Source organism: Muscardinus avellanarius, assembly GCF_963383645.1.
Source record: "Muscardinus avellanarius genome assembly, chromosome: 11".
NCBI lineage: Eukaryota > Metazoa > Chordata > Mammalia > Rodentia > Gliridae > Muscardinus > Muscardinus avellanarius.
In genome coordinates, this window is record NC_137797.1 from 112,553,525 (window position 1) to 112,567,627 (window position 14,103).

The 14,103-nt window shown below is 44.1% G+C and overlaps 1 protein-coding gene across 1 annotated transcript in view; it reads right to left on the reverse strand.

Annotated features, from left to right (window-relative positions):
- Positions 1 to 14,103, reverse strand: part of DNAI7 (dynein axonemal intermediate chain 7) — a gene marked incomplete at its 3' end in the record, with an annotated part of 39,048 nt that overhangs the window by 10,901 nt on the left and 14,044 nt on the right. The window contains exons 5-13 of the mRNA XM_080705047.1: positions 12,234 to 12,380; positions 11,090 to 11,193; positions 9,055 to 9,355; positions 6,007 to 6,078; positions 5,381 to 5,703; positions 5,100 to 5,216; positions 3,949 to 4,114; positions 1,383 to 1,440; positions 742 to 827 (exon numbers count right to left, since the gene is read on the reverse strand). Of these exons, the coding sequence (XP_080561173.1) occupies positions 742 to 827; positions 1,383 to 1,440; positions 3,949 to 4,114; positions 5,100 to 5,216; positions 5,381 to 5,703; positions 6,007 to 6,078; positions 9,055 to 9,355; positions 11,090 to 11,193; positions 12,234 to 12,380 (1,374 nt within the window). The remainder of the gene's footprint in view (positions 1 to 741; positions 828 to 1,382; positions 1,441 to 3,948; positions 4,115 to 5,099; positions 5,217 to 5,380; positions 5,704 to 6,006; positions 6,079 to 9,054; positions 9,356 to 11,089; positions 11,194 to 12,233; positions 12,381 to 14,103) is intronic.

Here is a 14,103-nt window from a genome sequence, read left to right on the forward strand (position 1 = left end):
CAGCCTCAGCTACTTAGTGAGGCCCTCTGCAACTCAGTGAGACCTGGTTTCAAAAAAAAAAAAAAAAAATAGGGCAGGGGGTACAGCTCAGAGGTCAAATGCCCCTGGGCTCCATCTCCAGACCCGCAAAAAAAAAGAGAACACGACTGCTGGACTTCACAAGGGCAGGACACAGTCTGCTCAGATTCTTCTCTGTGAACCCTCAGGTGTAAAATATATAAGCAGGAAGCAATGAAAGCTGTAAAATATTATTTAAGGTTTTAAGAGGTGCTAAGTACTCAGCTCCTCCACAAAGAAGAACCCAAGTAACAGGTGCACCGCTGCATTTGAAAGAGTGACTGAAAGAGAACAGTGGAAGTCAGCAGGAGAGACCGGATCTCTCCCACAGACCCGGGACACAGGTCAGAAGAGACCAAGCTCGGCCAGCATCTGCCACACTGGCTCCACAGCTGGGAGCAGGGACGCCCCTCTGCAAGGAGGTGAAGGGGACAGCCCAGCCCGCGCAGCACACGTCAGCGGGCTGCTGGTCATCCCAGAGGCTGAGAGCTTCCGAGTCTTCACAGGCATGCGGCCGCTGAGGTGAGTGGCCTGGAATCTACAGAGCAGCCTTGTTTTGCTTTGGGAAAAAATTCCACATCACCTCCCATAGAACCCCAGGCCCTGTAGTCAGGAGCCATCTTGAAGAAGAGGCTGCTGCTCTAGGGGTCAAACCCTGCGAATGCCCTCTGGGACCCTATGCACTTGCTCTGTGGGGACCTCCCTTATGAACTCAATGACCAGCAGAGTGACTGACTCAAATCCACGAGGTCCCCCGCAGTAGGCGGGTTCTGGAACAGGGAGGGAGTCAGGGTCCGGCCCTCAACACTGGAGGCAGACACCAGGGTTCCACTGCCTGCCCCCGGCCACCTGCTGCTGATGGGGAGAAAGATGCTGCATGCCCCCTGCTGTCCACCTACGGGTGTGCTATGACTCCACCACCCAGCTGGCACCTGGCCAAAGGAGGCCTGGGGAGGGTTCTGTCCAGCTGTCTCCTGGCTGGGTACTCACTGAAGGATGGGGCACGCCCACTGTTCTGCCCTGGGCATGCGCTGATTCAATTCTGGAAGACACCCCACAGTGGCAAGTGAGGAACACCACAGCTGCCTGTGCTTGCCTAACCACACACTCCTTCCAGGGTTGGGTGCGAGATCAGAGGGACAGCTGTGATCCCTGCCACAGCCTCTCCCTGAGAGGAGGAAGACAGGTAAGGCGAGTGCTTAGGACCCTTCACCCCTCTGGGCTGCCAGGACCCAAGCCTTGCTAATAGCAACTAGCATCAGCAGTGCGGAGGGAACCTCATCACCCCAGAGTGCCTTCCCCGCTCCACGGGAGCAGCTACATACCCTGCTGTCTACACCACAGCATGGCTGCATGGCCTCCAAAGAGAGCTGGTCTGTCCGACTTTCATGGGGAACACACAGTGTCCAGACTGTTTAATCACAGCCAAAGAAGCCACAGAGACAATAATAAGCAGGATCTGATCATTCACCTCCAAACACATCTGAACATCCATCTTCCCAGGATTTCTCTGCCATTTTGTCCACACCACTGTGCCCTGTCAACCAGCACTATTAAACTAGATGGCACGCTTTCTACTCTGGCTCTCTACATAGGGACAGAACCATCTTTCGCAGACACACAGGAGCTCATGCGACCTTCCTACTGACAGCCTTTTGATGGCTGCCCACGCACTTGCAGCAAGAGCCCAACTTCTCCTGGTCCTCATTTCTGCCTCACAAGCTCTGTAGCGATTGCCATTGGGTGCTAAGTAGTACCACGCCAGCCTGGCCTTCTCCAATCACTAGCCTACACTCACCACGTACATCTGTTTGTGGTAGTCACCACCTGATATACTTTTCTTGTTTATTGTTGGTTTCCCCAGATCACATGTAAATGTTGAGAGCAGGACCCTTACTGCTCTTTCAACACTGTCTCCTGAGGGCCAGACCGTGCCTTGCAGGTAGAAGTAGGCACTCAACAAATATTGTTGCGTAAAGAGAAAAGAACAAGGTCCAAGGCATGGTCGTGGAAGTTCACTGATAAAGTAAATCTGTGGAAAGTTGAAGGTTGTTGAATGTTTAGAAACTTCGATGCTAGGTTTCTTGAATTTTCTATCTTTTTAAATTTTGTATTTGTACCTTATATTCACACATCATATTGGGGTAAAAAACTTGTGTGTACATATATGTACACACCACTGATTTAGCCCTTACCCAATTCCCACCCCATTCCCTCCCCATCCCTCCTTCCCTTGCTTGGCTTACTGGTTGACTTCGATATGTTTAAGTACATTGCATGTTTTAGAGAATTTCCTTCTTCCCCCCTCCCATACCCTCATTTAGTTTGTCTTGTCTGCTCCTCTATAGGATTTCCTTTTTCATCTAGAGTTCCTCCTATGACCCATTTCTCCTTAGCTCTCACATATTAGGGAAAGCATCTTATTTCTTATTTTTTGTGACTTACTAATCTCACTTAGCATAATGTCTTCTAGTTCCATCCATTTCCCTGAAAATGATATGAGTTTTTTTTAATGGCGGAGTAAGATTCCATGGTGTACATATCCCAGTTTTGTAATCCATTCATCTTTTGATGGACATCTTGGCTGGTTCCATAGTTTGGCTATGGTGAATTGTGCAGCTATGAACATAGGTACACATGCATTAGAATTTTCTATTGTTATGAATTTTTGTCCATAAAAAAATCCAAGAAGTCCTCGAATTTCTAAGGGTATTTCATGTATCCATACCTTTCCCACTGACCAGAAAAACTCCCTTTCTTTCTTATCTCAAGTCCCTCATGATGATGTAAAGATTCAGCACAAATAATGTTACAAGAGGAAAGCTCTAATGCCCTCAACTGTTTTTATTTTGATTTATTTTATCTCTTGTTTCTCAGGTATAACGTCTCACTGTATATATCAGGGTTTATACTGTCATTGATCTCTACCAGGAAAACAAGACTATGAATTCCTTACAGAAGGCACTTAACAGATGCAATATACATGTATTTATGTTAAATCCTGTATTTGTTTACAGTATCTTAAAGGCAGGGTACTTTTTGAGTATGTGGTATAGTACTGGAGACTGAACCCAGAGGAATTATTCTACTATTGAGCTATATTCACAGCCCTTTTTACTTACAAGGTCTTGCTAAATTGCTGAGGCTGGCCTCAGAGTACTGTGTCCGCCTCCCAAATACTGGGATTATAGGTGTGTGAAATAGTGCTTGGCCAAAGTCTACTTTTAATCTGAACTTTTAAAGATCAAAGGCCTATTCTATCATGCATACCCCTTAGATCACTAAAATACTTCTAAAAAATTACCACTTTAAAATTCTCACAAATAGCTGAGCATGGTGGCGCACACTTGTAATCCCAGTACTTGGGAGACTACAACAGGAGGATCACAGGTTCGCAGCCAGCCTCAGCTACTTAGTGAGGCCCTCAGCAACTAATGAGACCCTGTTTCAAAATAAAGAATAAAAAAATCAGGCTGGGGGTGTAGCTCAGAGGTAGAATGCCCCTGGGTTCAATCCCCAGTTCCACAAAAAATTCTTACAAATATGATGTGCTTAAATTAGGCATTTCTGAATATTTGTATGATGTATTAATTTGGGAAATAATACCTACAATATTAGTACCCATTTAACGTAACTAAGGTATGGTATTAAGAGCCCTCTAGTGGACAAGTTCTTAATTGGCTCATGAAAAAGGAAAGATAATCTAGTGTAACATACAATTTTTAAATTAGCAAAGTAATAAATGTTATTTGTGATTATCTCACATATCAAACACAAGTCAGGTACTTGGGGCCATAACTTCCTGCATTATTATATCATTTGTGCCTTGCAATCGGTTTCCAAAGCCATTATCAAGACTTGATACACTGTTGGTGGGCTGTAAACAAGTACCAGCACAATGGAGCTCAGTATGGAGCCCCTCCAAAGACCAGGAGTGGAGCCACCATACACCGCTGCGCCCTCCTCGCCATGTCCAAGAGAAGGCAGTCGGAACTCTACAGTGATCCATGCATATCCACATCCATAGAGCACAAGTCGCAACAGCCAAAGTCTGGAACTAACCTACATATCCATCAACAGCCGAGTGGATACAGACAATGTGGCACAGAACAGCGCGTCAATCAGCTGTAATGCAGGACAGAATCGTGTCATGTGCAGGAAAGCAAGCGGGGCCCAGTGAGACCAGCCGGTCTGTGGAAGTCAAGGGTTCTGTGCCTCTTAGATGTGGGAGCCAGTGGAAAACTGGAAACCAAAGGGACTTTGGATAAACATGACGAAAGCAGAAGAGTGGAAGGGCCTGGGGGAGGTAGGAGGCAAGAGGAGGCTCAGTGAAGGACTCAGCTCACTGAGGGAATGTTCCTGAAGAAGGTGGCATGCCCCCTCACTAACAGGCACAGGGCTGGGGGCAGGTGGGACCTGGTGGGCAGCACACCACGTGCTGTGTGCTCTGAACCTCGCTCTGATGTGTGACTCAATGTACCAATAAAACCACAAATGTAACGTTTATTAAAGTATGTCAACCTAAAATATGAAGCTACAAAAATGTAAAAATACAAAAATTTCTTCCTCTAAAACCCAAAGATAATAAATTTCCCTACTAATCTTAAAGGTAATCCCTAATTTACACACACATATATACAAAAGTTGAATTTCATGAATATATATTATGCCAGCTTTAAAAATTCATAATACATCTTACCACACAAAAGTAGCGTTATGAATGAGATCGGGGTTGCAATTTTGGAGGCACACCAGCTCAAGCACCATAAAAGACAGCTCACCTCTGCTCGAGCTGGAGAGTCCTAGGAGGAGGGTCCCTGCAAGGAGGACCTAGGTGGTGCCTAAGGAAGGGCCATGCATACAAGAATCAGGACCTGCTTTTGACCAGGCCCCACCGGTTCACTCCCTCTCTCCTTCATCTCTTCAATATGCAGCCAGAGAGCCCTCGCCATTGAACAGGTCAAATCCTGGGTGGATTTAGTGTGTGAGAACTCTGTGCCACCAAACAGATGATGGGAGCGTGGCAGAGGGGTCTAATTTACCTGAGGAGACGCGGGCCCTCATAGAGGCAACTGAAAGACAAGCAAGCAGAAGTCAGGCCGAGCGGGTGAGACGGCGGAGGGCAGGCGCCGCTGTGCAGAGGCCGCTGGAAAAGTGCCCTGAAACCCAAACAGGATGGCCAGGGGTTCAACCCCAGAACCGCAGGGAAAAAAGAAATCCAAGCCAGCTGTTTCAAATGCCAGTTATTATATTAAACTCATCCTTTTACTCTCGACCTCTGGCACTTCATTTATGTAGATACTGTAACTCCCCATGTGCCCACCTTTTTAAATCTCTGCCCACCCCTGGAATCCCACTGAACTGTCTCTGTTGTCCTCTTTCGAGCAGCTGTGCTGATAAACCCAGTGATTTTTGTGCTGCACGACTGCTCACACCATTCAGCATGGGTGGCTGGTGCAGACCCACCTGCCCACCCTGGCCTGGCACGTGTTTGGGGCTGGGGCTGCTTACGTCCTTCCTCCTCCTGAACAGGAGCCGGCTCTCCCCTTCTGTCTTGGAGTGCTGTGCTTCATCGTTGTTGCGGGACTCTTCTGCTTCTGGGAGTGTCTGCATTCCGGCACTGCTCGTGTTGGCTCTGTCAGGCTGCTGTGGGTTTGGAGGGATGAGAACACGCATAGTTAGTCTAGGCATCCGCACACTTGCTCGTCTGCAGTACTGAGAGGATCACCCTGGAGACGGGGCTGAGTCACTGCCTCTCCTCAAGGCCACTGTGCTTAAATCCCCTAAAGCCATCCAGTTCTTCCTGAGCTTTCCCAGTTCACATGCCCCTCATAAGGTAGGAGTCTTCCTGCTGCAGCACTAGCTGCCTGCCAGGCTTCCTGGGCTCCGTTTACTGCTCTTAAGCACCTGGGATAAAGCTTCTCCTGATGCACTTTGTGGCACACTTACATTAGCATCTGCACACCGCCAGTCATCACTGTAACCTGAGATGTTCACTGTGACAGTGGACAATAATGAGAGCTGGACAAAGCACACATACTGGTAAGCATCCAAACTGAGAAAGCTTAGTTGGTACTTTAAAGCTCATCGGCCACGAGTGAATCAAATATGTCTAGATGACAGATCTTAGGAATACACATGTTCAGCATCATAGTGAATTCATATGCTTATACTTTTAATATGAAACCATTTCTAAAAGCAAAAGAATAATAAAACATGGCTGCATGAGGCCACCTTCACTGAGATGTATGTATATAAGAAATCGCTTCAGCCAAGTGTCGTGGTGCACACTTGTGCCTGAGAGGCTGAGACAGGAGAATTGCAAATTCAAGGCCAGCCCCAGCAATTTAGCAAGACTCTTGGCAACTTAACAAGACCCTATTAAAAACATATATATAAATATAAATATATATATTTATTTATATTTATATATATATGAAGGGGCTGGAGAGGTAGCTCAGAGGTAGAATACCCCTAGGTTCCTTCCCCAGGACCAAAAATAAAAAAAAGAAAAGAAAAAGAAAGAAAAAGAAATTGCTTTAGCCATGTATCTACAAAGTAATAGTTCAAATTTTATGTCTTCCAATGGCTGTTTCACAAATTTATTATTTATTTATTATTTATTTATTTATTATTTATTTGTGGTACTTAGGTTGGAACCTAGAGGCATTCTACCTCTGAGCTATACCTCCAGCCCTATTTTTTTATTCTTTATTTTGAAACAAGGTCTCACTGAGTTGCAGAGGGCCTAAGTAGCTGAGGCTGTCTGAACTCAGATCCTCCTGTCTCGGCCTCCCAAAAGCTGGGATTACAAGTCTGCGCCACCATGCCCAGCTCTGTACCACAATTTTTTAACTAATGTGATTTTATATGAAATACTGACGAATTTTCACAAAACATTATGTATGATCAAGAACTTGGTGCAGAAGGGGAGCATTATCTGGTATTTTGAAAGGTCAAGAACAAATACTTTCATACTGTTCATTCTCATATCAATTTTGACATCTTTGTATTTGTTCTTCTTTTTCATCAGTTTGAAATCATAAGTCCTGCCACGTAACCTTACATTAGTGGAGTTTCATATGCTGTTGCTGCTTTTTTTTTTTTTGGTGGTGCTGGGGATGGAACACGGGCATTCTACCTCTGAGATACGTCCCCAGCCCTATTTTATTTTGAAACAGGGCCTCACGAGGTTGATGAGAGTCTCATTACTTGCTGAGGCTGTTCTTGAACTCGTGACCCTCCTGTCAGCCTCCCAGGCACTGGGATTGTAGGCTCACACCACGACGCTGGGCTCCAGTTGTTCTTACTGCACTGAAGTGCCATCAGTTCCAGGCCTCTTCCTTCATTCCTGCAACCCCTGCACATTGACTGGGTGCAGAGCTTGTGATCGCTTCCCAGGAAAGGATGACAACTGAAAATACTGCTGCAATCTAGTAAAGCTACCATGCTGCCTCGGGTTAAAATCAAACTTCACAAAATATCTTAGGGTTCAAAGAACATCTTAGTGAACAGAACAATTTTAAAGGATAATCAATCTTTTCCAACCTCTACCCACCTCTACTACATCAGCTGTGTACAGGTTTCTGGATTCTCTTCCCCTAATGCTTTTAAAATTTTACACACTATATTTATACTCAAAAGGCTGCTTTTGCACTTAGTATTATGTCATATATATTTTCTTTCTTTTTTGGTGGTACTGGGGTTCCTGGAAACCCTTCTACCTCCGGGCTATACTCCCAGACCTATTTTATACTTTTTTTAAATTTGGAAACAGGGTCTCTTAGGTCAGCACGAATAGCTTCGAACCTGAGCGATCCTCCTGTCTCAGCCTCCCAAGCATGGGGATTACAAGCATGTGCCACCACGCCCGGCGAGTCATATCTATTTTCTATGTTGCTATAGGGTCTTTTAAATTTTTATTTTTGATAATTTTTTCTAATATTTCAAATAGAATTTTCAGTATAAGTGTTCTTAGAATATCAATAATTCATATTCTGATTTTAAACTTGTATTCAATCTAATTCTTAATTCTTTCTTGTATTTATTTATTTATTTATTTATTTATTTATTTATTTATTTATTTTTGGTGGTACTGGGGTGGAACCCAGAGGCTTTCTACCTCCAGGCTATATTCCCAGACCTATTTTATACTTTATTTAGAAACAGGGTCTCACTAAGTTGCTGAGAGCCTCACTAAGTAGCTGAGGCTGGCTTCGAACCTGTGTGATCCTCCTGTCTCAGCCTCCCAAGCACGGGGATTACAAGCATGCACCACCACGCCTGGCACTTTCTTGTGTTTAAAGAAAATAAATCAACAAAAAGTATATTTCATGTCTTAAGCACTTATAGAAAAACATCATACTTTTGGTCCGTCCTAAAATACAAATGAGCTATGCTAACCACATTAGCTGCTTAGCTGTGAGGAAGTACTGCTGACCTCTCCAGAGGAAGCTTTTCTAACATAGAAGGTGGCTTAAAGAGCAGAAACCAATTAAAGGATCACAACTATTAAATTTTTCTAATAATATATCTAAAGATGGCAAGTTTTCAGAGATGAATGTTTTATGAAAATATATGTTTATTATATAATTTTTTACAAATTATTTACTGTATAAAATTCTTTCTTCTAAGAAAGGAACAGAGTAACGTGGGGAAACCCTTCAGTTTGCGAAAGTATTTGCTGTACCTTTTTTTCAATGGAACATTCCCATGGATGAGTTTGAACTTTGTAATAAACATATCAAAATCACATGGCCTTGAAGCTTTCAAGAAGGGCACCTAGTATAAAAATGAGCAATTCCTATGTAGAACTTTATGATGTTGGAGCCTGCCTCAACTATGAATACTGACTACTAGTGGAGGGCAAGAAAAAAAGATATAAACTGGAAATGGAGGCATTGGCAAGAAAGTGGCTTTTAGATCAAACTCTGAGAATGCTTTAGGGACCCCAACAACACTTCCTGCATGAAGCACCTACATAATTTAAAGTCCCACCGTTTGTGCCTCCATGTTGCCGGGCGCCTCGGCTTCCACGCCCTCCTCATGAACCAGCTTGGACCCGACCTCCTGCAGCCCAGACTCTGCCTGGTCCTCCTGGCTGAGTGCGTCTTTCACACCCTCTCTGGCAGACTCAGAGTCCAGGACACTGCTTGTTTCTGCTTCTGTCTCCAGGGGGTGCAGCGGAGTCACGTGGTCATAACGAGTGTGCAGGAGCCGCAGGGCGATGTCACCTGCTGCCAGCACCCTTGGAATTTCAAATCCAACTTGGGTTCCAGTAAACTTGACACTTCTGTACCTGTGAATGATTCGTTTTAACAAAAAGGATAAGATCCTAGGATATTCGAGATGCATCTCAAATTGATACCTAAGCATACTTCTCTCCATTCCAATTGTGCTTCAGGGTTGGGTCCCAACAAACATGCTGCACTGTCAGCATCCTCCCACACGCTCAAGATCACAACCCCCGCCCCCCAGCAAAGTAAAACAAGCTGTGATCCCGCCCACGATTTCCTCCTGAATTCTCCTCTTAAACATGCGTAGTAAGTATGGAACAATTTGCTTTATTTTCATTTATATATAATTTCCTTCACTCTTCTAGATGTGACATATTTTACAAAAATAACAAAAAAGTTTGCATACTGTCTTTGATTAGATTTAAACCACAGCTTTTAGTAGTAAATGGAACTTGGAAAACATTTCTTTTATTCTCTCCTTCTACTCTATAGCAGAAATAAAGTTTACTTTTTCCTGTGTTGTATAATTAAATCTTTTTAGAGCTAGGACCAGAATCTAGGCCTCCTAACTCCTACTCTGATCATTGTTTCCTGAAATTCACTGTCATACTAACTCAACTAATTTAAAATGTTTAATATCAAGAACAACCAAGGGATCAAGAATTTGTGCGCACACTTGTCATCCCAGCATTTGGGAGGCCGAGACAGGAGGATTGTGGTTCAAGGACAGCCTCAGCTCCTTAGTGAGGCCCTTTGCAACTCAGTGAGACTCTGTTTCAAAACAAAGAATAAAAAATAGAACTGGGGTGTAGCTTAGAAGTAGAATGCCCCTGGGTTCCATCCTCAGTACCAAAAAAAAAAAAGAATTTTATCATTATGATTCCTCAGAAAGATGTTTCTTTGCTGAAAATGATCAGGAAAACATCACATAAATGTCTGAAAAATAACCAATATAAAAACTTATTATTAGCTAGGCATGGTGGCACACGCTTGTAATCCCAGCATTCGGGGAGCTGAGACTGGAGGATCACTGTTCACAGTTCACAGACAGCCTCAGCTACTTAGTGAGGCCCTCTGCAACTTGGTGAGACCCTGTTTCAAAATAAAGAATAAAAACTAGGGCAGAGGATGTAGCTTGGAGGTCAAATGCCTCTGGGTTCCATCCTCAGACCCGCAAACAAAAACAAAAACAAAAACAAAAAAACCTTAACAATACACAGAGATAAATATATATATATTGGTGGTACTGGGGATGGAACCCTTCTACCTCCAGGCTACACTCCAAGACCTATTTTATATTTTTATTTGGAAACAGGGTCTCTTAAGCCAGTGAGGTTGGCTTTGAACCTGCGCAATCCTCCTGTCTCTGCCTCCCAAGCATAGGGATTATAAGCGTGGACCACCACGCCCAGCATAAATATGTATTTTTAAAAGTTCCAGGGAGCCAAGTAGAAAGCACCCACCAGCTCTACTTCTTGGGGAGAAGGGCTAGTGGGTAGAGAGGCAGGGAAGACCTACCATACAACAGCGTACTTATACCACATGCCACACTGCACCATCTACATGCATCAGTGTCTAGCCCTCCACCGATTCTAGTAAGGAGCAGTTGGCATTTTACTGATGATACACAGAAGCTCAACAAGGCCAGACTCCTTGCCCAAGGTAAGGCAGTGGTGCTCCAAACCCCTGCTGGCCTAACACGGGTTCCCAAGAATGCCAGGCTGTTACTAAGCATCTGCCTGGATGATGGTGTTACTCTAGCGTCGCATCTGTAAGAACCATCACCCAGCAGGTACCTTGGGTTCTTCTTGAGGTTTGCCCACACATACAGGGTAACATTTTCATCTTGAATGATTTTTTCCATATTCCCACTGTCCAGATCCGCTAATGTACTCGCCTGCTATAAGAAAAAAGGGAAAGGATGAAAAACATTATATAAGGCCATTATATATGGGTCATGCAACTTAGGTAATTATTTCATCACTTATCTTAGATTCCCTTCAGAATAACCTCAGTAAACGTCAACAAAAATAATTGCTAAAAAAATTATCTAAATCTCGTGTTCAAATATAGTATTTTCAAGCAGGATGTGCTGGTGCGGGCCTGCCTGCAACCTTAGCATTTGGGAGGCTGAGACAAAGGACTGAAGATTCAAGGATGGCCTCAGCCATTTATCGAGACCATCAGCAACCTAGCGAGGGTTTATTTATTAAAGATAATAAAATAAAATTGGGCTGGAAGTTTGGCTCAGAGGTAGAATGCCCCTGGGGTCCATCCTCAGTAACTAACACAAACACACGAGCATGCGCGCGTGCACACACACACACACACACACACACACACACACACACACACACACACGAATAAATTTATATATGGTATTTTCAAAATAAAAAGTTGAAGAAAAAATAGAATAGCAATAGTTAAACAATTGTAATCTTCTGTCCTCTTGATTTATCTAGAATAAATATCTAGCACTATTTTGTGAAGTTATTTTCATAGTAAATTTAGTAAGTCTTGGCAAGTTTTAGAAAGACTAGACTTTTGCCAGGCGTGGTGGCGCATGCTTGTAATCCCAGTATTTGGGAGGCTGAGACAGGAGGATCACACAGGTTCAAAGTCAGCCTCAGCTATTTAGTGAGGCTCTCAGCAACTTAGTGAGACCTTTTTTCAAAATAAAATATAAAATAGGTCAGGGGCATAGCCCGGAGGTAGAGGCCCTCGGGTTCCATCCCCAGGACCACCGGGGGAAAAAAAACAAAAAATGATACTGATGTTTCATGTATTCAAAATCTTTAACAGATGTTAAATCTGGATAAATGTATGTACTTTATCTTACTGACTTTTCCATAACCTTTAAATATTTTTAAAAAGAAAAATGTAGTATAAAATGTTAATCCTTTATAAAAGTTAATAATATAAAGAAAGTATCACACATACTCTGAGAAGTATTTCCGTCGCTATATTAAATTTAAGATGAAGGAGCTCCTGCAGTTGTAGAATTGATGTTTGGTACTGGATTATACTTTTTTCTTCCAGGTCATATGGTGGTGTTTCCAGTAAAATTAATTTCAATTTCTCAATTAACTATAATGCAAAGAAATTTCATTAATCCATTAATAAAAAGTCAAAAGAAGAAAGGGGAGATGCTCTTTTTAATTGAGGAATAACTTATCCTCAGCAAGACATACAGAAAACCTTTCTGTATTTATTCAGTAATTTAAGATCATGAAGAAATAAAGTATTTCCTCCAAAACCCCTTCTATTTCACTACTACACACACTATTACACACACACACACACACACACACACACACACACACACACACACACACATTGTATTTCACTATTTGCAACAGATTTCATGAGCAAGTTGATAGGCAAAGACAAGTAGTGACTCCCCTAAGACTGGGATGATAGGAATGTTTCAGTCTGTTTTTGTGTTGTTATTGCAAACTCTCTGAGGCTGGGAACCTTATGAGGAGAAGAGGCTTCTCTGGCTGCGGAAGGTGGCACCAGCATTTGCTCAGCTTTGGGAATGGCCTCCCAATGCTGGGAGGATGCCGAGTGGGGTGCGCAGCACAGGGACGCAGAGGGATCCCAAGACTCCTTACGATAGCCCCTCCTCAAGGGCACAGTCCTGTCCTGTGGCACCAGCCCCCTCCTTGGGATGCACCGGGATGGAGCCCTGGCGACCTCAGCACCTCCCACCAGGCCCTCACCTCACACCCACGGGGGACCAGCTCCCAGCACATGGGCCTTCGTGGAGCCACACCGTACCCAAACCACAGCAAGGCATGTCACAAGCCAGGAGGAGAGCCACTCTGCCTGGACAGTCGGCACAGGTCCTAAATGCCCGGTAGGGTTAGTCCATCTTCGCCCTTATTCTACAAGGTAGATAGTGTGATTGTGGTCCATTTTATAGACAAGGACCCGGAGGCCTACAACGATCAAGGAATTAGTAAGTGGCAGAATTTAATTTTTAGCTCGGACACAGATACTCCTAGGAAACTTCCAAATTAAGAAAGGCAGCATAGTAGTATAAAGCAGAATGGACTTGGGCAAGAACGCCGGTCTCAGTGCTAGCCGCCTCTCACCAGCACGAGATCCTGGCAAGTTATGAGCATCTCTGTGCCTCAGCTTCCTCCTCTGGGAAACAGGGCAATGCACTGAGCTCTGTGTGAGAATCTGTTGGGCAAATACGGACATCCAGAAGCTGGTATTACCTAAGTCCCTCAGTCACGGCTCTTGTCGCACTGGCCTGGGCTCCCGGCTTTAGTCTCGCAGTGTGATTACTCTTCTGTTTCCTTCTCACTCACGCATGTCCATCTCCCCTGCTGTTTGTTGATTCTACCTCTGCACTCCACATGCTTCTGAGAGAAAGATGTCCCTCCACTCCTCATGATAAACCCCAATGCTCCTCCCACTGCCTCCCCATGAATTTCCAAGTGCCATATTCCTAAACTGATGTTGTGCCTGGAAGCTTCCATGACAGAGAGTAGGTACATGGCAAAAACACTGTGTGATGAATTCATCAGCATCCAAAAAGCTCAGAATATGCAGGATGTCTTCAAGGTGTTGGGGCTCAGAACACCACAGCCCAAAGTATGCCTTTTATTGGCATGCTGAGCACATCTGAGCTAAAAGGAATTGGAAGACCTTTGAAGCAGCCTCAGAGCCACGGACTGTCTCCACCCCAAGCACAGAGAGTTTTTTTTGGCTGGAATTCTCTTACCTGGTTAAGGAAGCATCTTCCAAAAGACATGGAGTTATCTTACTCCCTCCCTAGGAAGCTCACTAAATAGCCAGG